A 25,267-nucleotide genomic window follows, 5' to 3' on the forward strand; every position below is an offset into this window, starting at 1 on the left:
CATCAAGCCTCCATTTAATGAAAAAAGTGCATATGCTTATTGGTAAAAGAGGAAAATTAAAGTAATAAAAGAAAGAGAAAAGCTTGCTAGAACTTAGTAGCGAGGAAAAGACAAACTTCATAAACATGAGACATTGGAGAAGGATATCTTCTCATAAGTCTAAATGATTGAATAATTCCAATATTTAATTTAATATTTTTTAACGTGATTTTCATATCATCAAATTTCATTTTTAAAAATTAAAGATAAGAGTATTTTTAAATATCAAATCATTTTTTTCTTACCAAGATCACTTCCAAAATACATAAGTATGAATGACTAACGACATATTCGGAAGTGATTTTAAAATGGTTGAAATCACTTATGTTAGTTTTGAAATCACTTCGAAAATGTTTTTAATTATCTAAAATCAATTTTAATGGTATGAAAAATGCACGTAGATGTGTAAAATCAAGTATTATATTGTTTTTAAATGATTAAGTATGTGTTTTGAAGTGATTTTAAACCTAAAAAAAGTGATTTTAACAATTAAAAATCACAAATATGCACTAAATATGTTTTCAAGTCATGATTTTAAACCTCACGAGAGTAACTATTCCAAAATCACTCTAAAAATATGCTTAATTTTAAAACAATTTAACTTAAAAAATTATAATAACAAAAAAAAGATATAGTTAAAAAGTTGTTAAATACAAATTTAGTGTCTGACCTTTTAACTTTGTGTCTATTTCTTAAAAAAAAAAAAAAAAAAAAAAAATTGTATCTATTTGATTTATGAAATTTACAAAGGATTTAATTAGTTCTTAAAAGTTGGATATATATATATATAATAAATATGCTCATATATTGGACACAAGAAGTTGATTAGATAATTTTAAAATTTTCAATAACTTATTAAACACAAAATTTAAAGTTCAAAATTTATTAAAAAAAAAAAATGGAAGGTTCATAGTCTAACCTAGCCTTTATTAAAAATCAAAATTGATTTTTTCTACTTTAAAATAAATAGGAATTAATTACAGTAATAAATCAATTATTATTATTTCTTATCCCTTTCAAAAAGAAAAATCTCCAAGTTTTTAGAGATATTTCGCATTGTATATAACCAATTTTTATTTTATAATAAATACAATAAACCATTTTTTTTTAAAAAAAAATCATTTGCAAATTAACTTAAAAATCAAAGAATGTTAAAAAAAAAACACACAAGCGTGGATGAAAAAAAAAAAAATCCAATCCTATAATAGGGAAAAATATCTTTTTGTCTTTAGATTTTAAATCTAGTTTTTATTTAGTCTATAAATTTCAAAATATTATCCTTTTATTCTTAAATTTTGAATTTAGTTCCAATTTAATTCCTATATTTCAAAATGTTACTATTTTTTTAACGAGATTTCAATTTAGACTATAAATTTCAAGATTTATATTTTTAATATTGATTTTTTCACTAAATACTCATTTTTCTATATTTGGAATTTTTTTTGACGATTATATTTGGGTTAATATTTATTAATTAATGTTAAAATATTAAAAAAATTATAATTAAGTTTCATAACATTTTGAAGGAACTAGGTTGAAAAAAAAACTCAAAAACCTAAAAAAGAAAATTGAAAATAAATTATCGGTCAAAGGGTAAAACGGTCATTTGAAAGGACAAAGAATTTTGAAAAAACGATAGCGCGCCTGGGTTGAACTTGAATCACGCTCCCTCCCTATCTCTCAACGGTTCTTCAAATCTTCTGTTTTAAAATCTTCAAACGATTCCCTCCAATTCTCTCAAACTCCGTAAATCTCTTCCTTCTTCATTCTGAGATTCCATAGCTATGGCGGCCAATCTTCATCGACCAGTACCACACTCTTCTTCAAGCGCTTATTCCCGGAAGCAGAAATCCCTCGGCCTCCTCTGCGCCAAGTTCCATCTCGCTTCTCTTCCTTTTAGATTTGTCTGTTTATTCACATATATCTTATTATCTCTTTTCGCTTGTAGTTTTTTGAGATTGTACGATCGAGATGATGTTCAGTTGATCAGCCTCGACAATGCTGCCTCTAGGCTGGGTAATGTCTGTTTTTCCTGACTGTATTTAGCTTTGGTTAATCGGACAGTGCTCTGAATTTTTGAAGAATTTTTGTGACTTGCATTCTGTAGGTGTTGAAAGACGACGTATCTACGATATTGTTAACGTTTTAGAAAGCGTTGGAGTAAGGAGTTTTCGTTGCTGTTGTTTGTTTTCTGCACGATTTTGTGTTTTCTAGTTTAACAATTTTCAACTTGTTAGATTTTGTGTAGAAAAGCGAAAAATCAATATAGTTGGATAGGATTTTCTGGTATTCCTAAGGCACTACGGCAACTTAAGGTATCTTACCATTCTTTTGTTAAGATTCATATTTAGTTGTTGTTGTTGTTTTTTTTTTTTTTTTTTTAAAAAAAAAAATAAAAAATTAAGTGCTGTGATTTGTATTAGGAAGAAGATCCGAAGGGAAATTGCTCTACCATAGATGAAAATGATAACTCAAAGGTAGGTCGAATTGTTACTAAAACCATCCCTTTTTCTCTATTGTTGTATATTAATTATGTTTTGGGTTTAATAATCACAATTTTTTTTTCCTGTATTAGTTGATAGATGACGAAGATGAAACATGTTCAGATCTCACATCTGTAAGCCACGAGTCTAAATCTTCTGCGTCGGCGAGATATGGTATACGACTAAATTTTACTTCAATTAGATTTATTTTTATCCGAAGCTGTGCATAATCATGATGCTAATTTTGTTTAATTTTTTGTTCTCAATTTTTCTTTTCCAAGTGGCATCAGATAATCGGAGGGAAAAATCTCTTGCACTTCTAACGCAGAATTTTGTCAAGCTCTTTATTTGCTCTAACGTGAGTCATCAAGCAAGATGAGACTTATAATTCAGTGATTATGTTTGTTCTTGTATGGAGATCATCTAAATATTAGAAACTCTCAATTCAGGCACATGTGATTTCACTTGATGAAGCTGCAAAATTACTGCTAGGTGATGCACAAAGTGCATCGATAATGAGAAGTATGAACCTTTGCTGGTGAGAATTTTGAAATATTTCTTACGTTTTAACAGGGTAGGTTGTGAGCTAATTCTTTATCATTCTTTCAACTTTTCAGGCAAGGTCAGACGCCTTTATGATATCGCAAATGTGTTAGCAGCAATTCATCTTATTGAAAAGGTAAAATAATCTGATCTAGTTCAACCCATTGGCCAAGTTTCTGATAAAAATGAATTTCCTAATCTACTTGTGAAAAAAATTTGATTACATATTTTAAACTTTTGGATTCTACAAATGACAGACGCAAACAGTTGATACCAGAAAGCCTGCATTCAGGTGGCTAGGATTGAGAGGTAGAGTCGAGAATTGTCGTGCAGGCAAGCCGGTGGACTCAAATAAAAGGAGTTTTGGAACCGATATAACTAACATCAATTTGAAGAAAAACAGATTGGCAAATTCATTTGATCTGAATAAGAGCCCCAATTCCCAGCAACAAAAGCATGTGCAGCTTGAAGGTTGTGGGGTTGAAGCAGATGGGGGCGAGTTAGAGCGCGATACAAATTGTAAGAGCTTCAAATTTGGCCCCTTTTCTCCCAGTGATAGACTAGAAGCTAAAGCATCAAGAAATGAAGCAAATCGGTGTCGTAATAACTGGGTGAGCCTTGCCTCGGCTTACCATCCTCAGTATCAAAACCAAGGTATGTTCTATTCTAGTTTCTCTGTTAAGAACTCATGTGGAGTGAACTTACTTGAAGACAAAAGTAAACATACCAGTAGTTTTCCTTCCTATGATTTTGCAGCTTTAAGAGAACTATTCTCCCATTACAAGGAAGCCTGGAAGTTATGGTACTCTGAAACTGTGAACAGATCATGAACACAAATCCCTGAAGCATAATTCTTGTCAACCAACATCTATTTTGACTTAGTATAGCATTGAAGTCATCCTTATGATGATTGATTTTTGTAGCTTTGGGTATCTCTTGTCAACCAACATCCATCAAGTATAGCATTCGAGTCATTCTTTTGTTGAACTGATTTTTGAAGCATAGGGTACTTGGCTGTGCCAACTCCGATCTCTGGAGGCCATCATCATGGTGTGTAGATAGTTGCACTGCGCTTAAAGCCTAGGGACGCATAATGACTTGGAATGTAGCTAGTTTATCTACAGATAAGTAGTTTATTGTCTGTGTATTTTGCATAATTGAATCAATGTAGTAGCCAATTTCAATCAGATCTCAATTTACAGAAGTCCGCCTCCACACCCGTTTTTCGAGTAGAACAGGGTAATATGAAACAAAAATGTACTAACTTATTATTTTTGTTTAGTTTTTTTTTTTTTTCATAGAATTATTTCCTCTTGAACACTCACATTGAGAGTCTTGTTTGGGAGAACTATGCTGTTTGTCACCACTACTTCATCCTCAACCACCACAGCTTCACCTGAACAATAGAACCGATGTTTGCTGTATTAGAACCGCAGCTGTGAAATATTAAAGCTGTGCTTCTAGAGAGAGAGAAAATCATATTTATATTAAAAGCATAATACTAAATAGGTGAAGAGTAAGACCTAGAATTGTAACTCCGCGCTTTGCATTGTAATCTCCATCAGCCTAGAAGTAGCATAAGAGGTCGAAAAAAAAGAATTACAATGACCAGCTTATTTGAGTAATATTCTCTTGGTATTGTATTAGCTTCTTCATGGAATAACAAAAAAAAAGTAAGCACATTTTTCAACTTGCCTGTACACGAGACCATCGACCAATTGAAGATTTCCACCCAACAATTGCATGTATGACAACTGCATTATCCTGACAAGCCAAAAAATTAATGAATAAATAAGCTTCGAGTCCGCGTTCAAAATTTCTGCACACCAATAAATCCATACCTTAATTTCAACATCATCAAGGATGATACAGCTGATGAGCCTAGAACCAGCTCCAATTCGAGCATTAGCTGATATTGAGACATTAGGACCAATCTGTATAATGGCATAGAAGATAAGCCAAAATAAAAGATTAATTTGAATGAAAGTAGAAAAACAATGTGTGGAGGGGCTAAAGTCACAGGCATCGAAATTTGGAAGTCGTAAAATTTGTAATAGAAGAAAAACGTTACAAATATAAAATAACTAGTAACAATAATCCTTTTGGCTAGAAATTATTCATATTTACAATGAGATTTGGAAGGTTACCTTGGCAGTTGGATGCACTTTAGCTGAAGGATGAATATAAACATCACCAATGATGATAGCATTTTTTGTACCATCTCCACTTGCCAATAGGTCGGATGAGGTGACCCGGAATTGGGCGAGATATAAGCCAGAGCATTTCAACGACATTCTGCAAGATTTTACACAGAAAGACGTGTATAAATTTTTAAACGGCAGCTTATGAGTCAAAAGAGTGCATCAACGTACGCAGGCGTTTTGATCTGTTCCCAGTAGTCCATAGTTTCATATGTATATAACTGTTTCTTCCCAGCAAAAGGCGATAGAATATCTTGATCCAATCTTACGTAGTCTTTAGGCAAGCTCCTGTTCAATGAACTTTACATTATAAGTAATTTTAGATATCAAGCAATCTGAATAACACTTATTTTTATATGCAGCTTCATACATGCTGCTAGGAGGCTGCACCAAATCTAAATACAAAGTTTCAATATAAAGAGAAGAATCCATCCAACCTTGTTGCTGCAGACTGGAGGGCTTCAAAGCTAGATAATCGACTTAAATTCACTGCAAATTACATAAAAGAGATAATTGAGAATGACAACAAATTTATCTATTCTCTAGTTATGCAGCTGAAAAAAGAGTTTTCTCCCACTTTGAAAATCAAGCCAAGAGTGGAAAATGCATGCAATAAAGCGACTTAATTGTATAACTAAAGCATTTCGATATTATCTTAATGATAATTTTCATGGCTTTCGTGTAACTAACTATTCCTCACCTCTCTCTTTCCGCTGTGTGGAAACGCTTTGAATTGCAGAAAATATGTCTGGTGTAAATATGTAGACACCACAGTTTATGAGGTCACTCACCTGTTTTGGAAGACAAGCAGGGGAACATAAGTGAAAATCCAACCTTAAGAGAAGCTGTGTTACTGAAATTGAAATTTTATTGATGGTTGGCATACAAAAGTTTCGGGTTTTTCTGCATAGTGAAGTAGTTCATTTGTTGTTGGATCTGCAACCAACTCTCCAAACTGGTTAGCTGCCTCAGCAGATACCTAAACACAAAACAAGGATGAGGGCCAACATTGAAGAAGAACCAATAACCCGGAATGGAAGGCATTGAACTTTAAAGCATGCAAGTTAAGAGCTCGGGTTTGTTTACTTACTCTGATTACTAGGACTGTTCCCATTCCTCCATAACTTTTGTGAGCATCTGTAGGACATCATAAAAAACAATCTTATCAATGGTAGAGAACCTATTGGAGTGAGCATTGCAACTGTTTCTTAGGTACAACTCGATCTAAACTTGTACGTGCGCGTTGGGGGGGACAAAAGATTGAATCAAAAGAAAAGGAATACAGCTACCTAGCATTTGCGGGAGTGGAAAACTCGAGCAAACGTCACAATTCAGCAAGAAGATATGTGACTGGAAACAAGATTACAGAAACATTAGGAGGCCTAAAAGGTATTGGTGGATCATATCTACCTAAAGATGCAGATTAATCATAGTCCAAAGGAAAAGGAAGAAAACTATTGCTCAATAACTTAAAGACACAAATGGAGAAGAAAAAGTGAGACGAAAACCGGACTGTCTTCCATGATCAGATCTCTGAAGTGAAAAAGTCCACCAGCAGAACCATGTGGCTTCTGTTCCTTCAAATATCTAATCACAACCACATCATAAAAATTCAACAACAAAGACAACACATAAATGAAAAGATTAACATAACTTAATATAGACTTTGAAAGGAAATGTCTACCTAATAGGGACTTTCAGTTCATTAGAAATGGAAGATAAATATAATGCAAATTCACGCTCTTCATAGAAACCAACAAGAAAAATCCGAGCCAGGTTTGGAATCTGTAAAAACAAACAGTAATTACAGCATTTTGAAAAAACAGAGTAAATATTCAACAATCAAATGACGGCTTATCCTGTTAAGATTCCATGAACACATACCCTTTTACAAGCTGAAATTGGGTGATGCACCATAGGTTGTCCCGCCAAAGGAAAAAGAGGCTTGGGAATATTCAATGACAGAGGTCGAAATCTAGTTCCTTGTTCATTTCGAGATTTGAATCAACAAAAGCTAAGCAAAATATGAACTAAATATTCCAAGAATATGATTCTTGCGCTAAGAATAAAAGCTGAACAAAAGCTGAATTCTATGAATCCCAGATAGAATTAAAGGCAAAAGCATTCCACAAGACAAACAGAAACAAGCTTTGCTGGAAGATGAAGCAAGAATCAATTCAGATTTGAATGTTAAGGCCTCAAAGAAACTTCCCTCCAAAACAAAATGGGAAGAAATTAGAAAATTTCACATACCTTTAGTGGGACCGCCGACCATTAGCACAGCAACAACCTTCTCCTCTGCACTTCCCATGGCTAATGAAAGCAAACCCAGATCCCAAAAGGCCAAAACCCACCAGTGAATTAATCTCAAAATCAAGAATCCCTTGAAATAAACGGCGATTTCTTGATGTGGGAAATCAAAATCAGGACAAATGGGTAACTAATTCTGCTAAATCTGCCCAACCCAGAAACGAAAATGGTGTATTGTGAACAAGATCTCTAAATTCAGAGAGAAACCCAAACAAACAAAGAACAGCGAAGCGAAACAAACAGTGCCCTGATTTCAAAGAAGATATACAAGATGTGAAATAATGCAGTAAGGCAAATTCCAGCCAGAACGATCAACTTTTCCAACTCTCTCTCTCTCTTCCTACTTTTTCAGGCAGCGACTTTACAGAAGAAAGAGAGATTTATGGACACTCATCCAGTGGGAAATAATGGCAGAATTAAGGAGTGAAATTGAATTTGGCCTACCTATCGCTACGGATTATGATGGCCCACACTTCAGTCAAAATCAATTTCACACTCAACTTTCTGTATGTGTCGGTTGAAGATTACAGGATCCTTCCTTCGCACCAAAATTTTACCAATCCCATGATTTTATCACACCATACCAAAAGAAAACTGAATAATATAGAACAATTTTTCATTCTGCATTAGATTAAGCCAAGCATCTTTCGGCTTTCCTTTTTGTTTTTGAGTATTTGGGTTATCTTAATTTGTTGCATTGAGCGATTATCTTGTGAATTTTTAACAACATTTCTTGGATAAAGAATGATGGGGGAAGAAAAGTTCCAAAAGAAATAATTGTTTTTGAAAAGAGGGAATTTGAAGGAGAAAGATGAGACAGAGATGTAAATCTTTCTTGCTTTCACTTCAGTGATTGGTAATAAACAATGTTTATCAACTACACCATCCTTTGTGACTTCGCTAGTAATTGGACTGTTCACAGTGTAACTCGTTATATCACTGGTTTCTCGACTTCTTTCAGTTTGGAAGCTTTTTTTAAGTGTTAGGAATCTTGCCTTCGTAAGCGAGCCTAAGATGTAATCAACGATAACTTTTATTCGTTCTTTGGTTCTCTTTATTAAAAAAGATAATCTATTGTCATATTTAAGAATGACACTAATTAATAATGTTGATTTATTTTTCACCATTGTTTCCTCCAAACGAATGAATAGTAAAAAGTAATTTTTTTTTTAAGATAAAAGGGACGATGAAGAAGATGATTGATTAAGCTTTAGTAACTACAAATTTGGTCAAGTTTAAAGAAAACTAGAAATCGGTATCTACTTTAAGTTACATGAATTATTTATGATGATTTTATACTACCATAAGAGAAATAGTAACTTCATCAAATTTGTAATTTAATCTCATAATTATTAGGTGGTTGCTTATAATATACTGTTTATATTATTTTGAGTTGAATTAATCACCCATAAACAACATTGCTTTTGGATTAAGATTCATACCAAAAAATAAAAGAGACTGGTTTGGCAACCTAGGTAACTGTGAAACCAGAGAGTTTTTTTGTTTTTTTGTTTTTAAGTTCTGATTACTCCTTTTATTCCCATATTTTATTTCTTTATTATCTTTCTCAGGGATCGATCGATGGATTTTCTAAGTTAAATTATAATCACACGAACTAGATTTGCATTTACAAAGTTTTCTAAAAGAAATTTAGAGATCCGACAAAAACCTTCGATGTCTTTTCAGTAAAAAAATTGAAATCTTCAATACAATTTAGAACCGTTTGACTTGAGAAAAACAATGTTTTTTTTTTTAAAAAAATCATTTTTATTTAAATATTTTTTATAAAACTATTAAAATATAGTTGAAAATTATTTAAAGAGATTGTTAAGCACCTTAATTTCTTCCACAATGTCATTTTAATAATCTATTAACATAGATGCATCTAATATCTAGATTATGAGTAAAAATTGCAGCAGATGACATATTTTTAAAACGAATTTCATAATCTTCCACTATCCTCATTTTCTCCTTTCCTGCCACGGAGTGTTGTTTTTGTTAGGATTTGTTAGAGGCTGTTTTGTATTTATTTGATTAATTTTACTTGCCATTCTTAACTTGCTAAACTCCAATGGATTTCTTTCTTGTTTCTTCTAAATAATAATAATAATAAATCCTTGAAAGATCCTTTTAAGAAATTCTCCAAAGTGGGTCGTAATTCAAAGATCCTTTGATTTTTTATTTATTTTTCTCCCCGAAAGAACAATTCATTAAACCACCTTCCTCAATTACAGCAGAGATCCAAAAGGGAATATTATCACCCCAAAAACAAAGATCAGACTCCTCCATGGACTGACCAGAAACTAACTGAACTGAACTGACCAGAAAACTCACACAGAGCAGAACTAATTGTGCAATAATTTCTTCCCCCCAACGTTATTCTTCCAAGTAGACCAAGTAGATTAGAAGTGCTTATTCTGAATCAGAGGCTCCTCTCTTTTACAGTTTAGATGGAGATTTGTACCATCCCCATGGTTCATCGGATATATATTGAGTAACCTGCTTAACAGTCAGATAATTATCAAGTCCCCTGTTGGATGAACAAAAGAAACAGAAGTTAGGGTAATGATTACATTTTTAAAGCAAGTTAAGGCATAGAGTATAGTTACTGAACCCATAGAACAGATCTGTCCAAAGTACAGGCGTTATTGAAAAAATCATGTTCAAAGCTGATTCAACACAAACCTATTATTCTAATTTCCCAAAAGCGTGCTTCATGGAACAGTTTCTAAAAGAATTGTCAGAATAAAATCCTCAAATTTTTCATTTTTGTATAGGCTCCAACTTGTTTTAAAGTAATATATTTTAAAATTAATGTCTAGCAAGTAAATGAAACAAGAATTAAGAATATATTTCCAAACAGCTAAATCTTTGTGTTTTAAAAGTTGAAGTTGGTCTGAGATTAGTCCAAAAGAACTGTTCGGTAATCCACCAAAAGCAGCTTCTTAATTGAACTTCTTTTAAGATATCTTCTAAATAACAGTATATTTTCTAGCATTTCTGAGTATAAAATGGCAATATACCATTCCCCTAGCTCTCGACCAAAGCCACTGCGCTTGTTGCCTCCCCATGGGGCTTGAGTGAAGCATGGTTGCGAGCAATTAATCCACACAATTCCTGCCTGTAAAGCCTGTAGGAAAGAAATAAGGAAACACAGATCGTTCAGAAATTCAGAGATTTCTCGTTTACTTATACCACATAGGCGCTTGATGATTGCAATCCTCACCTTGGCTACACGATCACACCTTTCTAAATCATTTGATATTACAGCAGCACCTAGCCCATATCTGCAAAAGATCAACTGAACGTTAGAACAGGGCTTCCAGCTCGAACTAAGCCAGAGAATTTTACTTACATTGTATCATTTGCTAATTCAATAGCTTCATCTTCAGAACTAAAAGTCTTCACACATAGAACAGGGCCAAAGACTTCTTCTTTCCATATTTGCATGGAGGTTGTAACATTAGTAATAATGGCTGGTTCAACGAAATATCCTTTCTTTAGGTGCTAAACATCGTACAAAGGCAAAATTTTAATTAGTTCCAGATAAACAAAAAGGAGTAAAACTGCCGTAAAAAGATCAAGTGTTACCTTAGGGCGAACTCCACCAAATAGAATCTTTGCACCTTCACGCTCAGCAGTTGAGACAAAATTCAATACTTTCTCATACTGAATTTTAGATTACCAAAAGTTAGTTAAAGAATCAAACAACGGCGTAAATATAATATGAATTGCATGAGTTGCATTATTTAACTTATCGCTAACCTTTTATATTTTTACTTTTTAGGAAAACACATTTAGTAGGTTAAATCTATGAAATATATTAATATATGGATATATATTCTTTGAAAACAAAGTGTCCTTACGTGTGTTCTGTCCTATTATTACCAAATGTCCATGTCTATATACTGTGACCGTGAATTGTTTTTCTTTTCTCTGTCATACAGAACTCAAGAAACAACAGAAACATATTCTTCTCTTACCTGCCCTGCACTAACAACTGGGCCAAGCCTGCAACCTTCTTCTAAAGGATCTGAAATCTTAATGTTCTGGCACCATTGCACGAGCTTATCCAAGAATTCATCAGCAATGTTTTCCTGGAGTAACAGATAGAACAAACAAATATTTCTAACGTGAAAAGAAATGATAAAAATGCTTAGCTTTATTAAATATGCCAGAAAATTATTCTACCAGATGGCCTTAAACACAATCATCCAAGACTACAACAATAACTTCTGCTCCGTTAACCCAGAAGATGTTACTAAAAACAAAAAGTATCTACATCCTTGACACAATTAAGGAGGAGAAAGAATGCATATGATAGGAATAAATATATTTAATTGCATAATGTGGAAAACATCTACATTAATCTGCATACATGTACAAGTAAACGGGACGTGGCACTGCAAATCTGACCATTTGTCCAAAAGCAACCAAAGACCGTCCATTCAGCAGCTACAAATCATAGAAAAAGAAAAAGTCAATAATATCAAACCACGAATGGCATGGATCCAATGTACAAATGTCAAGGTAGGCCTTTTTGATAAGGTAATTTTTTTTAATAACCAAAGTCCCCGATATAAAAATTGTGCTCTAAAGGTACTGACCCTTGTCAAGGTCAACATCCTCAAAAACAACAATCGGACTTTTTCCACCAAGTTCCATGGTAACAGGCTGCCAAAAAAAAAAAAAAAAAATAGGTAGGATAAAATAAATCAAATGGTAATCTAGAACTTCTACTAATCAAATATAAAAGTAAACTGTGCTGGAATTCAACCTTGACAAGTTGGGCAGCTGCTGTCATAATCTTGCTTCCAGTAGCACCACTCCCAGTAAAGGCAATCTACCATCAAGTTGTTTTTCATTTTAGTTGGAAAACATTTTATCTTTGAGAATACAAGTAGATGCCCATTGTGATAGCCATACCTTGTCAACGTGAGGATGAGATGCTAGAGGAGCACCAGCTTCAGGGCCAAATCCTGTCAGAATATTCAAAACACCAGATGGAAGACCAACATCTTTACAGATTTGACCCAGCTCCAAAGAGGTGCTGCACAAAAAAAAAAAAAAAAAAAAAAAAAAAAAAGAAAGCATTATGTAACAACATAAAAAAAAAAACACAAAATAAATTAAGCTCATACAATTCATAATCACGTACACAGATGCCAGTTCTGATGGCTTCAGTATTGCAGCACATCCAGCAGCCAAGGCAGGTGCAACTTTCCATGCAGACATCAATAGAGGATAGTTCCTAAAAGACAGACATCAGCAAAGTTTGGTTCTTATGAAAAATTAAGATAGAGCAGTAGAGCACCATGGTTCACACGGAGAAAAATGATACAAGTAGACAAAGAGGAGGACGAGAGAGCAGAACCAGATAAGACCCTGGAGGTTAATAACTGTTACAAAATCGACAAGTAAAGAATATAGAAAACATAAAAAAAAAATAGAGAAAATCGACACGTAGATTTATGTGGTTTACTAACAGTATGTTAGCTACATCCACAAGACAAAAGGAGAACAATTTTATAAGACAGAATGTTACATAATACAGAATAATAGCGCCTCTAACGTTAAAGAGTTTATATAGTGCACCTCTCTAAACCATAGGGTTATAATTGTAAATAACCATAAATAATTAAATATGTCATATAAGAACTCTAAATAGGTCTTGGGAGCATTGCCCTCAAACCCCCACCAAGTGCCATATAGCATATTCAAGGCATTTCAACAATAACTAAAAACATCCTAATGAATGCTTCTTGTTTAAATTAACGATAAAATGAGAACTGTGAAGCATAGTTACTCAAGTTTGGGTAACATATCCGCGATCAACAAGTACTAAACATCCCAGCATTTTGATACTTGCTGGACCACATGTTAGACAACCTAACATTCAATCCTTGTTGTACACATGCCAAACAACTGTTGAACAAATATAATGTTAAATCCTTTACACATTTATTTATATCTGAAAAATCCACCCAAGTAGCACATCACAATTTGAGAGTGAAAAGATATCATAAGAATGACTAAAGAATAAGGGATATTTTACATAAAAGAATAAGCAATTGAAACTGTTACTTGACCCTTCCACATTATTGTTCAAGAAAATTTTAGGAATATTTAATATCTTAAGGTAAGTTAATGACCACTTGTTTGAACCTGGATTGAAGAGCCTTCGTCATGATGTTTGAAATAAACTATTTCACAGTTGATGACATGAGTTGACTATGATTTAAAAATGAATACAATAAACAATAATTGTAATATTCCAACAAAAGCTGAGAAGCTAAATAGGCGAGAAACAACCCAAAAGAAAAACAAGCAAAGCAGTTGGAGGCAACAAGTACCAGGGAGTAATCAACCCAACAACTCCAATGGGTTCTTTAAGAACATAGCTCTTGAATGTATCCATGGGAACAGAAACAGGAGCCTTTTGCTTTGCATCCAACCCTTCTGCAAGGTCTGCATAGTATTCGAAGCACCCCGCAACATCATCCTGTACAATATTAACAAACATTGATGATAATGAAAATGTTACAGCCAATATATATCTTTAAGTAATTGCCATACCATGTCCCATGCAGCTTCTTCCAGAGGTTTTCCACAGTCTATTGCTTCGAGCTTCGCTAATTCTGATTTCCTCTCTGTTATCTGTGAGAAAATAACAAACAGAGTTCAGGATGGATGACATTAACACCTAACGGATAGGGATTTAAAACAATAATAATAACCCAACTGCTTAGCATATCTAATAGGGAAAAAGGATTTCCTTATCATAATAATAAAGTTGAAGGTATATATGATATAACTTCCAAAGTCATTAAAACTTCTTGATTCTTACAATATAAATGCGAATTTCAACAGAACTCGAGCATGGCGAGTATAAGAAGTAGTATTGCTAAGACGATATATAGAGCTAAAAAAATGGCTCTATCCTGAAATCTAATTTCTCAATGAACTATGGCGGGAAGATGGATGGCATCATATTTCTCATTTTTTTTAAAGATTCGCATCAGAAACCAATTCATGACTTCAAGCCACTAGAATCATAAGCAAATAACAAAGCATCACAGATCCTTAGCCTCATCCAATAGGAAAACAGAGTGCAGATCACAATCAAATAAAAGTTAGACATCCATATGACCCACCGACCTTAGCAGCAATAGCACGCAAATATTTGGCACGAAGAGCCCCCGAAGCAGAGGCCCAATCTTTTCCTTTATTCCTCGCGAGTGCTTTTCGGGCAGAATCAACTGCTAACTCCACATCTTCCGCAGTAGCAGCGGGAATAGATCCTGAAGCATATTTGGTAAAAAGAAACACAAAAGTGAGACTCAAACCACTTACAAACCACCCTATCCTCGAACAGATTACTTCTTCCTATCATCTTATCGACTGATCCCCATAGCAAATTAATGAACAAACAAAATTAGAGGAGTTGAGAGAAGAAGATACCGATTGTTTCTTCAGTAGCGGGGTTGACGATGGGGATGCGTTTCTTGAGAACTGGTTCCCTCCACTCGCCGTCTATGAACAGCTGCCGGCTGGGAATGGGAATCGCCATTATTGCAGAACTCTTGTCTTCTTCAAAGTAGTGAGGGCGGAGATGGCATCGAAAATTAAGATGATCAATATAAGTACTCGGCTACGCTAAGTTCCGAGCTATTTTTGCGGATTCTTTTTGTCCGTACTGTATTTTTCTTCTAAATCTTATCTTTCAGTTTTTACGAATTTGGTAGGTAGAATGACCGTTTTACCCCAGCCCAGAGGATCGGAAATGGTATTCTAATTATTTCGACAGATAATAAAATTTAAAACATACTCCAATTATTGAATAAAAAAACAACTGACTAAGAATAAATACTCAGGAAAAAGAAGGAAAAAAAAAAAAAAAAAGAACTAAAATCCTAGAAAAATTAAATAAGGACCACTCTAGGATAGAGATACCGTCCAACAAAGAAATCTCTAACACTAGCATATCATAATTATTTTATCATACAACCATTAATGTAATTGAGGATTACTACTCAAAAAAGGGGGGAAACTTTGTACTAATGGAGTAAACCTCTCCCATCAAATTAAGAGTGTTGGTTAATTACGGGAAGATTTCAAATGATATTTATGTCTATTTGATTTTTCGTATATTTTAAAATAGATGGATTTATTCGACACGATTAACATTTTAAGGCTTTGCTGGTATAAAATTTAATTATATCTAATAGAGTAATTAGATTCTAAAAATTTTGAATTTAGCCGGACCTGTTTATTAAGAGAGCTCATCGAGCTTGTTGCATTTATTTAAACTTTGTTATCAAGTGACATTTTGTTGTTAATTTGTTTAGTAATTAGTTGATTAGTTTGTTTATTTATTTTTTTACACAGTGTATCTTTTATAAAAGGTTATTGTGCTTGATCACTTATCATCAATAAAATACTATTTCATCTGTGATCATTCTCTGTTAATTTTGAATCCTTTTATGGTATCAGAGCATAAAAGTCTAACGACGCAATCCTTGATTTTTTTGCTAAGCATGGATTTTCCATTTAGGGTTCAATCTTCAATAGCAACCATGTTTTCTTCCGTTCCTCTAAAGGTAATCAATCTTGGAAGCAAAATCAACACTGTGAAGTTAGATGAAGGGAATTTTCTCTCTTGGAAATCACAAATTACCACTATGTGTGGTATTGGTCTTGAGAAATTCATTAATCCAAATAGCAATTTGCCTTCGAAGTTCATTAGCGATAATCCGATTCGTTTTCATTAAGAATTATCAATATGGAATATGGCTACTGGATTAAGCAAGATAGCTTAATCATTTCTTGGCTTTTTGAAGTAATGCCGAAGGGCCTTCTTGCTAAAATGCTTGACTACGATTCATCAAAAGAGGTATGGACGGTTCTTAATGCAAGATTTCTTTCCATAATATGGCTCGAGTGCTTGATTTGAAAGGAAAACTAGATGCAATGAAAAAGGAAAATATGAAACTTGAAGAATTTTTCCAGAAAATTAAGAATTGGGTTAATTCCTTGAAGGCTGCTGGAAGAAAGATATCTCATGAAGATCATATAATGCATATTTTGGTCGGATTAGGACTAGAATATGATTCTATGGTATCTGTGATTACTGATAAAGATAAATACCAATCTTTTCAAAAAGTTTATTCTCAACTTCTTGCTCAATAAAACTAGATTAAAAGATATAGCTTTGTGAATCTTGATGGTTCTTTGCCTTGTGTGAATCTAACAACTCAAAGTCAATTAAAGCAATCTACTAATCCTTCTTCTTTTATGACCAGCAATGATGCAAATAGAAGCGGCAAGAATCAAGGAAGCAAGCAAAACAAGAAGTTCTAGAATAATAACGAAAAGCCTCAATGCCAAGTCTGTGGAAAATTTGGGTATACAGCCTTGAAATACTATCTTTCTACTTGAGAAATGGTTTCAAGGACCGAATACTACTCAACATGGACAAGGATTCTCTTCCCAATCTCAAGGGCAGAGTATGAATCCATCTTCAATAAATACAGTGTCCATTCAAAATGATTACACGGAGAAAATCAGTGGTTTCCAAGATTCAGGGGCCACAAATCATGTCACAAATGATGTATCCAACTTGACCTATGGATCGGAATACTTGAGAGACAACAAGGTGTTGGTTGGGAATGGTGCAAGTTTGAATGTTTCTCATATAGGATCTTCTTTTCTTCAAGTCTTTACTTATCCAAAATCTCTTTCAACTTAAAAACTTGCTTCATGTCCCTAAAATCACCAAAATTCTTATAAGTGTCAGCTAGTTGATAAAGATAATTCTCTATTTTTTTTTTTTTTTTTTTAATTTCATTCAAATGTTTGTTTTGTGAAGGATCTCAATGGCCAAATTTTACTCCAAGATAGTCTTGTTGATGACCTTTATTATTTTGCAATGGAAAAAGCAAAGTCATAGGAGACTTCATCCAAACCAAGTTCATTCTCCAAAGCTCAGCCTCAAGTTTTTCATACATCAACTACTCAGTGTAATCCAAAGCCATCGTCTACATTTTATATAGTTGATATATGGCATAATAGGTTAGTTCATCCAAATTTTAATATTGTTCAGTAAGTTTTGTTTTCTTGTAATATTTCATATTTGAATAAAAGGAAGTTCTCTATTGTCATGCTTGTGCTCTTGCCAAAAGTCACAATCTTCCTTTTTTAAATTCTCAAACCATATATACAACTCCTCTACAACTTGTTGTAACTGATATTTGGGGTCCATCATATCAAGTCTCTAGAAATGGCTTCAAAAATTACATAAGCTTGTTGATGCTTTCTCAAGATATAATTAAAAGGATCAAATCCCGCAACGAAAGCGTTATGAACGTCTTGCATCCCGCAATTTGATTTTTACATAAACAAATTCAATATACTAAAATAGAATATAAACATGTAATATAGCATGTTTTAGGTAAAAAAAATTAGAACCATTCTTGCCTTTGTAGATTTCCAAGCTTCACGAATAATCTTTTTTAAGTTCCAACGAATATCTTCTCCAATGATCTTGATCACAAATGATTTCTTGAACACTCTCAAACGCTACCACGAGAGTAACCTTGTTATTATCTAGGATTCCAATAGAGGGATAGATGGTATCCAATTATTGGGAGAGGGGAGGAGGAAAGGGCTTTAGAGAGTAGAGGGGATTTTCTTTGTGGCTTAGGGAATATTTTGCACAATAACACTTGTATGTTGTGTACTATCAATATCTGCCTCAGTATCTCCCAAAGGGGCCATAGAGAGGTCTTTATATAGAGAAGGGTCAAACTCTTTTCTTAATCATTTTCATATTTTTCTTTTCTATAATTAATTAACTAAATAACACTTATTTAATTAATTAACACAATTAAATAACACTTATTTTATTTTAATTTACACATTAATTAAATAATTATTTATACATTAAATTAAATATATATAATTATCATAAACATCGTATGTATATATGTAATACCTATCTATTAATTAATTATTTATGAATCTAATTCACTTGAATTAATTAATTGAATTTTATTTGAATATTACTTTTTAATTTAATTTAAATTATATATCATATCCATAATCAATGATATATTAATCACATTAATATACGATTTCCTCAAATTAATTTGAACAATTCAAATCATCAATCTTAAATATCCTCTAGTGAGCTAACAAAGGGACCTGGTGGATCTATAGATCAGAAGCTTCAACGATATAAGATTAATTGGCTAAACTCATTAACCAAGTTAATTAGTATTCGTTAACTGTGGATACACTCCACTAAAGACCCACAACTATATTCTTCTCACTACAAATATATTTCTATGTTCATGGATATAGACCAATAACAGCAACTTAGTCTTTCATGAGTGTTCGCAACTTCAACTGGGTCAAATTATTTTATCCTTGGATTACCTCTGATTCCTTAAGTACCAATGCTCATTTTATGAACAACCTGTTTATGATCCAACCAATAAACAGAAACCCTTCTTAGGCTAATGAAAGGGTAGTACCCTTTGTTCAAGTTCCAGAGACATTACTTAAGGCAACACTCATCTACTTACCCTTAAGGCAGGAAAGAGTAAATTCCATCTTGTATTATTATGTTCTTAGCTCCCCACTCAGTCTTGTCCTCAAAATGGTAGGCATAGTGGGTTGGGAAACTAGCCACCCTCATCCATACAAATCAAAGGACAATCCATCGTGAATAGGAGTTCATAATTACTCAGGATTAAGACTAAGTTGTCTAGGTCATCCTATTAAAAGAGGAACCTAATTAGTTAATGGTGCTACATCTAATAGTTACTATTTTGTGATTCTATCTGATGAAAACTCATGGCATAGGATACTCCCACTTGCATGTCAACTGTACGAACACGTTGGATCATTGCATTTGTACCAAATAGAAAGTGAGTCGTATCCATAATATTACCAAGATAAGGTACCCAACCTTATCCCTATACCATAGACCTTTTAGGTTATATCTTGAACATTGATCCCTGTATGTCTCCACATACAGTTTAAGACTCACAAGGCAACCTTGGATATTAGTTTATTGGATTTAGGGTTATTAAGACAAAATAGACAAACAACACAAACAATAACATTTATTGAATTAACATCTATAATTCTTTATTGATGACGATAAATTAATAACGTTTACTATCTACGAGTTTTAGGCATAAAACCTGTTGGGAATGTCCTAAAACTCACCGTTCGAAATACATGAAACATATTCTACTTTGCAATAAAAGTATTATTGAGACATCATTCAATAAAAGTGTTATTGAAATTACACTCTGTCATAAACTCCAATAAACAAGCTCATGGCTATTTTATGAATGCTTTAACTTTATGCAGAGATATAAAAAAGGATCAAGTTTTAGTATATAACCAAAAAGGTCTATAAGTACATGGATGAGATTGGGTACCTCATCCTGGGGACACTATGGAGACATGTCTATAATATGAATGCTTTAACACTATGGCTTGCTTTGTATATTGATACAAACGATGTGACCCCAAATCGTTCATGTGGAGACATGCGAGTGGGAGCGTCCTATGCAAAAAATGTTTGCATAAGACCGAATCACAAAATAGTCACTTTTCTTTATAACAACCGTTTACTATTAAAACTGACTATTTCAAATTGATGACCTAAAACTTGATCTCAATTCTGAGCTAACTATAAACTCATGTTTATTCGGGATTGTCCTTTGATCTGCATAGGTGAGATTGGTTCAACATCACCGCTCAATAAGCCTCCCATTTTGGGGATAAAACCGGATAGATAGCTGAGGACATAGTTCTGCAAAATAAAATTCGCTCCTACCCAGTTCAGAGTTAGCAGATAGGTTGTTCCCTTAAAGTATTGATTCTTGGACTTGAACAAAAGGAACCCCGCCCTCTCATGACGAAGAGGGATATAGTTTATTAGTTGGACTATAAACGTATTGTTCAATAAAGGATCGAGAGCAAGATGTATTTACAAGGGTAAAATAGTAATTGCTATAAATACGAACGACCTATGAAAGATCGACTTATTGATCATGGTTAAATCAAGTGGACAGAAATATATCTTCAGTGAGGAGAGTGCAACTAACGAATTATAGTGGTATGTCTCGGTAATTAATAAATATTGATTAATTCGGATTAAAAGGTTTAATCAATTAATCTCAAATCGTTGGAGCTTATGATTTGTAGGTCTATAAGGTCCTCTACTAGTTTGTAAAAGATTAAGAGTGAATTTGAAATGTTTAAATTCAATTTTAGGATTTGGATTTGAAATGTTCAAATTCAATTTTAGAGTTTTAATAATTATATTCGATATAATTAACGTTTAAATTTATTGAAATTAAAGATATTTGGAGAGTTAAATATATTTAAATAATGGTTTAAATATTTATTACATCAATATGATTCATGTTTGAATTAGGTGTTTTATTAATTTAATATTTGATATTAAATTATTATTATTTAATTAATTTAATATCATGGTTAAATCAAGGATCGACTTACTGATCATGGTTAAATCAAGTAGACAGAATTATATCTACAGTGAGGAAAGTGTGACTATCGAGTTATTGGTATGTCTCGGTAGTTAACAAATATTGATTAATTCGGATTAAAATGTTTAATCAATCAATTTCAAATCGTTGGAACTCATGATATGTAGGTCTATAAGGTCCCTCTACTAGCTCGTAAAAGATTAAACTTTGGATTAAAATTTGAGTGAATTTGAAATGTTTAAATTCAATTTTAGGGTTTAGATTTGAAATGTTCAAATTCAATTTTAGGGTTTTAATAATTATATTTGATATAATTAACGTTTAAATTTATTCAAATTAAAGATATTTGGAGAGTTAAATATATTTAAATAATGGTTTAAAATATTGATTACGTGAATAGGATTCATATTTGAATTAGGTGTTTTATTAATTTAATATTTGATATTAAATTATTATTATTTAATTAATTAAAATTTTTAATTAGTTAATTCATTAAATTAATTTCAATTTGAGAGAAATTCAATTTTTAGAAGTTGAATTTGAATTATATTTAATTTATAATTTAAATATAATTAAAGATTGGAAATTAATTTGAACGTGGATTTATCCAATTTCATCTTGTGATAGTGGATTTATCCAAACTTCAATACCTAGCCCACTTTACTAATGAATTTTGAAGTGTCAAATGTTGCATGATGAAGTGCTTGCATATTTGAATTGAATAAATACTTCAATTTTCTAAATTTTGGGGGCGCATTCATAATTTTGAGAAAATTCTGCAGATTACTTGAGTTTTTGTCAAATCCTTTCTAAATCACTTTTAATTCCCTCTCAATTCAGAGTTTCACACTCAAATCTAAAGTTAAGAATAGTAGAGAAGATTCTCTTGGTAATCTACGAAGTTTTGAAGGTCAAATTCATGGAGATTGCAAGGAACAAGAGGAATTCTACAAAGCTTGTAAATTCTAAAACTCTTTTGTTTGAAACTTATGTTTTAGCATGATTGTGACTCAAATTAAATGTAATTAGAGTGCTTAATGACTCTATTAGCTTCCGTTTTATGCATGTTTACTCTATCAAAACCCAACAAACTCCCACTTGAACTAAAACTCTGGTCAATGGGTTGTACATGATATCAGAATCCAAAAAGCGGGATTATTGTAAATAAATATAATAAACTAGAGTATCCATGTACTCGTTACACATCTCCACTTGCCCTAAATTATACAATGTACATGTCTTGTAGACCTGGACCTTCTAGATGACCTTCAAACACTTTAGCTAAGAGAGAGCCTTCTTAAATAGGTTAGCAATGGCTACTGCCCCACTGTTGTCACAGTATAAGGTGACAGGCAAGTCCATATTTGGAACCACTTCCAAATCGCTTAGGAACTTCTGAAGCCAAACTGCTTCCTTTGCTGCTTCACAAGCAACTACATGCTCAAGCTTCCATAGTGGAATTTGCAATACATCATTGCTTGATACTACGCTACACTACAACCCCCTCGCTCAGGGTAAATACTGATCTTGATGTGGACTTCCTAGAATCCTTGCCAGTTTGAAAATCAGAGTCAGTGTATCCTGTAAGGATCAAATCCTTTACTCCATACACCTGTTTATAGTCCTTCGTTCTCTTAAGATACTTAAGGATGTTCTTAACTGCAGTCTAGTGGTCTAACCCTAGATTGGGTTGGTACCTGCTGACTATTAATGTCAGTAAGGTACCCTACATCATTCCCAATGAGTAGGATATCGTCCATATAAAGTACTAGAAAAGCTACTTTATCGTTGATGATTTTCTTGTAGATACAAGGTTCATCAACGTTTTGATCAAAACCAAAATATTTGATCATTGTATCAAATCTAATGTTCCAAGATCTAGATGCCTGTTTCAACCCATAAATGGACCGATTCAGCTTACAAACTTTTTGCTTATGACCTCGGGCTATGAATCCCTCAGGCTGAGACATAAAGATATTCTCTTCAAAATTGTCATTCAGAAAAATATTCTGACATCCATTTTCCATATCTCATAGTCTTCAAGGAGTTCGTGAACTGTTCGAGGGAAGTCTTGAAGAAATGTCTTCAAAGGTGAGATTTTTGAAACCATTTTTTTTGCATGCTTTAATTTATAAATGAATGCATATCTCGTTTCTAGTTTACTATAAAAATTTATATTCAATGAAAAATGGAATTTGGTCGATTCGCTTCCTCTCAAAGTTCTCTCCCCAAAAAGTTCCTTCACCACCTACATTTAAAGGGCAGTATGCGCGTGGAAAGATTTTACTAATATGAAGTTAAGTAGTTTACAACGTTGTACTTATTTATAAATGAAAGCCAAAAATAGTGACACATGAATAGGTCGACTCACAAAAAGAACACTCAGACTCTCCCTAAGTGTAACACCTCCATCCTAGGATACTTAAGCTTTCCTTAAGTAGAATATTAGTAAGCTATCTCTTAGACTCCTCCTAAGGGTGAGAATTCTTCTCAATCACGATCTTCTCACCTTGCTGCGAAGTCTCCTTCACACGATAGACTTAGGCTCCCTCTAAGTTAGATGATTCCTTTGAAGAAGAGATGTTCAATTCACCAACAATCAAGACTAGCCACCTTGATCAGTATAGCACCAACTAACTTTTCTTAAAAAACAATACATACACAGAATAATAGCTTCTTCCACTTCGGTCATTCTCACAAATTCTGTCTTTAACAAATTTTCAATTACAAAAGCAATAACCCTAGCAAGGAGGAAAATGGCCTTGGAAGCCGTGGAAAAGGAAACCATGCCCATTCAGAATCGGCATTCAAACCAAAAAGAAAAAAAAAATCCATTCACAGCAAAAAAGACGCAAACGCATAAATAAGAAAAGAAATAATCATGCGGGGGATAATGTTCCAACCAATATTCATGACAAATCCTGTGACAATAATCAAAGCATAATAAGAAGGCCACCTTAAATAAATATAGCCAATCCATAAATTCCATCCATTTCTATTTTATAAAAGAATACATTTATATTATAAAGTAGACATATTATTGATAGTTGCAATAAAACGAATATATGATTTGAAAAATTAGGTTTTAGAATTTGGTTTTGTGAGGAATATATTGTATATACGAAAAAAAATCAATGATAATTTGAAATTTGAAATTTGAAATTTGAAATTTGAAATTTGTTAAGAAACCAATGAATATATTATTGATAATTTGATAATTTGAAATCAATGATAATTTGATAATTGACTTTACAAAATTCATTTACAATTGTTTCTCGAAAAAAAAAAAAAAGAAAAGAAAGAATCATGTTATCACGATTAAAAGGGTCTCAAAATCAATTTCAAACTCAACATATTCACTTGAAGAATACTCTAAACTTGAATCAAGACACCATCTAATCAGGCGATAGAAATGATGATGCTCTTTAAAAGAAATACAATTGCACTAATAGGTTCAAGATTTAAATTCTTTCTTGTGTATTTGTAATGTTGTATTTTATTATTTTTATTTTTTTTGTGGTTAGATGTGATTTACTAATATTAATTTTCTTTTTGAGGTTTAGATGTAATTTATTAACTGATTTTTTTTTTTTTAAAGCACTATGATTGCGAGATTGAACCATTGACTTTAAGAACCAAAATGAACTACATTACGATATCAAGTATGTTCTATCAACTTCAAGCAATCACACACAACATATTGATTTGTTTTGTTTCTTTTTTTTTTTTTTTTTTTTAAAGTGATGTGCATGTCATTTATAATTGAGTTAAAGAGTTTCAAAATTGTGAAGTATAGCTATGCTTAAGGCATTTAATTACCATAATATTGAAATTTAAAGGTTATACAATTGTCAAAATTTACCACTAAGATGGTTTGATCTTGAAAGGCAAATCATATTAATCCGAAGAAAAAAAATTATAGCTCTTCATCAATTATGATATATATTATAGAAGTATTTTGTATTATAAATTATTATCATGGTGATGCCACAAACAATTTGAAAAAAAATCATCCAATACATCTTGGACCACGCTCACTTTTTTTCTTAAAAGAAAAAGAATATTAAGTTTAGAGATAAAGGAGAAGAAAAGAAAAGTTTAGAGATAGAGGAGAAGAAAGGAATATTTCACATAGTACTTCAGGACCAAAAATCAATATAAT

General features: G+C 32.7%; 3 protein-coding genes across 6 annotated transcripts; 1 reads left to right on the forward strand and 2 right to left on the reverse strand.

Moving 5' to 3' along the window:
* The first annotated feature begins 1,715 nt into the window (after positions 1-1,715).
* LOC120071340 (E2F transcription factor-like E2FE) lies at positions 1,716-3,895 on the forward strand. Its single transcript, XM_039023553.2, has 11 exons — positions 1,716-1,912; positions 1,988-2,055; positions 2,147-2,199; positions 2,277-2,354; positions 2,463-2,516; positions 2,615-2,696; positions 2,804-2,880; positions 2,972-3,044; positions 3,140-3,201; positions 3,323-3,719; positions 3,822-3,895. Exons 1-11 carry the CDS (start codon positions 1,824-1,826, stop codon positions 3,893-3,895), a joined length of 1,107 nt encoding a protein of 368 aa, XP_038879481.1. The 5' UTR covers positions 1,716-1,823.
* Positions 3,896-4,184: 289 nt separating this feature from the next.
* LOC120071341 (uncharacterized) lies at positions 4,185-8,198 on the reverse strand. Of its 4 annotated transcripts, none has more exons than XM_039023555.2 (15): positions 7,520-8,198; positions 7,151-7,248; positions 6,951-7,051; positions 6,775-6,853; positions 6,556-6,616; positions 6,357-6,403; positions 6,153-6,245; positions 5,967-6,057; positions 5,704-5,755; positions 5,438-5,554; positions 5,213-5,360; positions 4,907-4,999; positions 4,761-4,829; positions 4,589-4,631; positions 4,185-4,461 (listed from the first exon to the last, which is right to left on the reverse strand). In XM_039023555.2, the coding sequence occupies exons 1-15, from the start codon at positions 7,575-7,577 to the stop codon at positions 4,361-4,363; spliced, it is 1,251 nt and encodes a 416-aa protein (XP_038879483.1). In that variant the 5' UTR covers positions 7,578-8,198; the 3' UTR covers positions 4,185-4,360. The 4 variants fall into 4 exon arrangements, with proteins under 4 accessions (XP_038879483.1, XP_090166918.1, XP_038879482.1 ...); XM_090310792.1 differs by having other exon boundaries at positions 7,151-7,241; positions 7,520-8,118; XM_039023554.2 differs by having other exon boundaries at positions 5,438-5,566; positions 7,520-8,117.
* A 1,533-nt stretch (positions 8,199-9,731) lies between these two features.
* LOC120071626 (aminoaldehyde dehydrogenase 2, peroxisomal) lies at positions 9,732-15,388 on the reverse strand. The gene is made up of 15 exons (XM_039023983.2): positions 15,038-15,388; positions 14,735-14,877; positions 14,153-14,233; positions 13,930-14,078; positions 12,735-12,827; positions 12,503-12,626; positions 12,354-12,419; positions 12,184-12,250; positions 11,955-12,031; positions 11,560-11,673; positions 11,168-11,245; positions 10,932-11,083; positions 10,803-10,863; positions 10,600-10,706; positions 9,732-10,106 (listed from the first exon to the last, which is right to left on the reverse strand). The coding sequence occupies exons 1-15, from the start codon at positions 15,144-15,146 to the stop codon at positions 10,016-10,018; spliced, it is 1,512 nt and encodes a 503-aa protein (XP_038879911.1). The 5' UTR covers positions 15,147-15,388; the 3' UTR covers positions 9,732-10,015.
* Between the last annotated feature and the right edge of the window lie 9,879 nt (positions 15,389-25,267).

Source organism: Benincasa hispida, chromosome 2 (genome assembly GCF_027475165.1).
Source record: "Benincasa hispida cultivar pf3 chromosome 2, pf3_genome.v1.1, whole genome shotgun sequence".
In the NCBI taxonomy this organism is placed as follows: domain Eukaryota; kingdom Viridiplantae; phylum Streptophyta; class Magnoliopsida; order Cucurbitales; family Cucurbitaceae; genus Benincasa; species Benincasa hispida.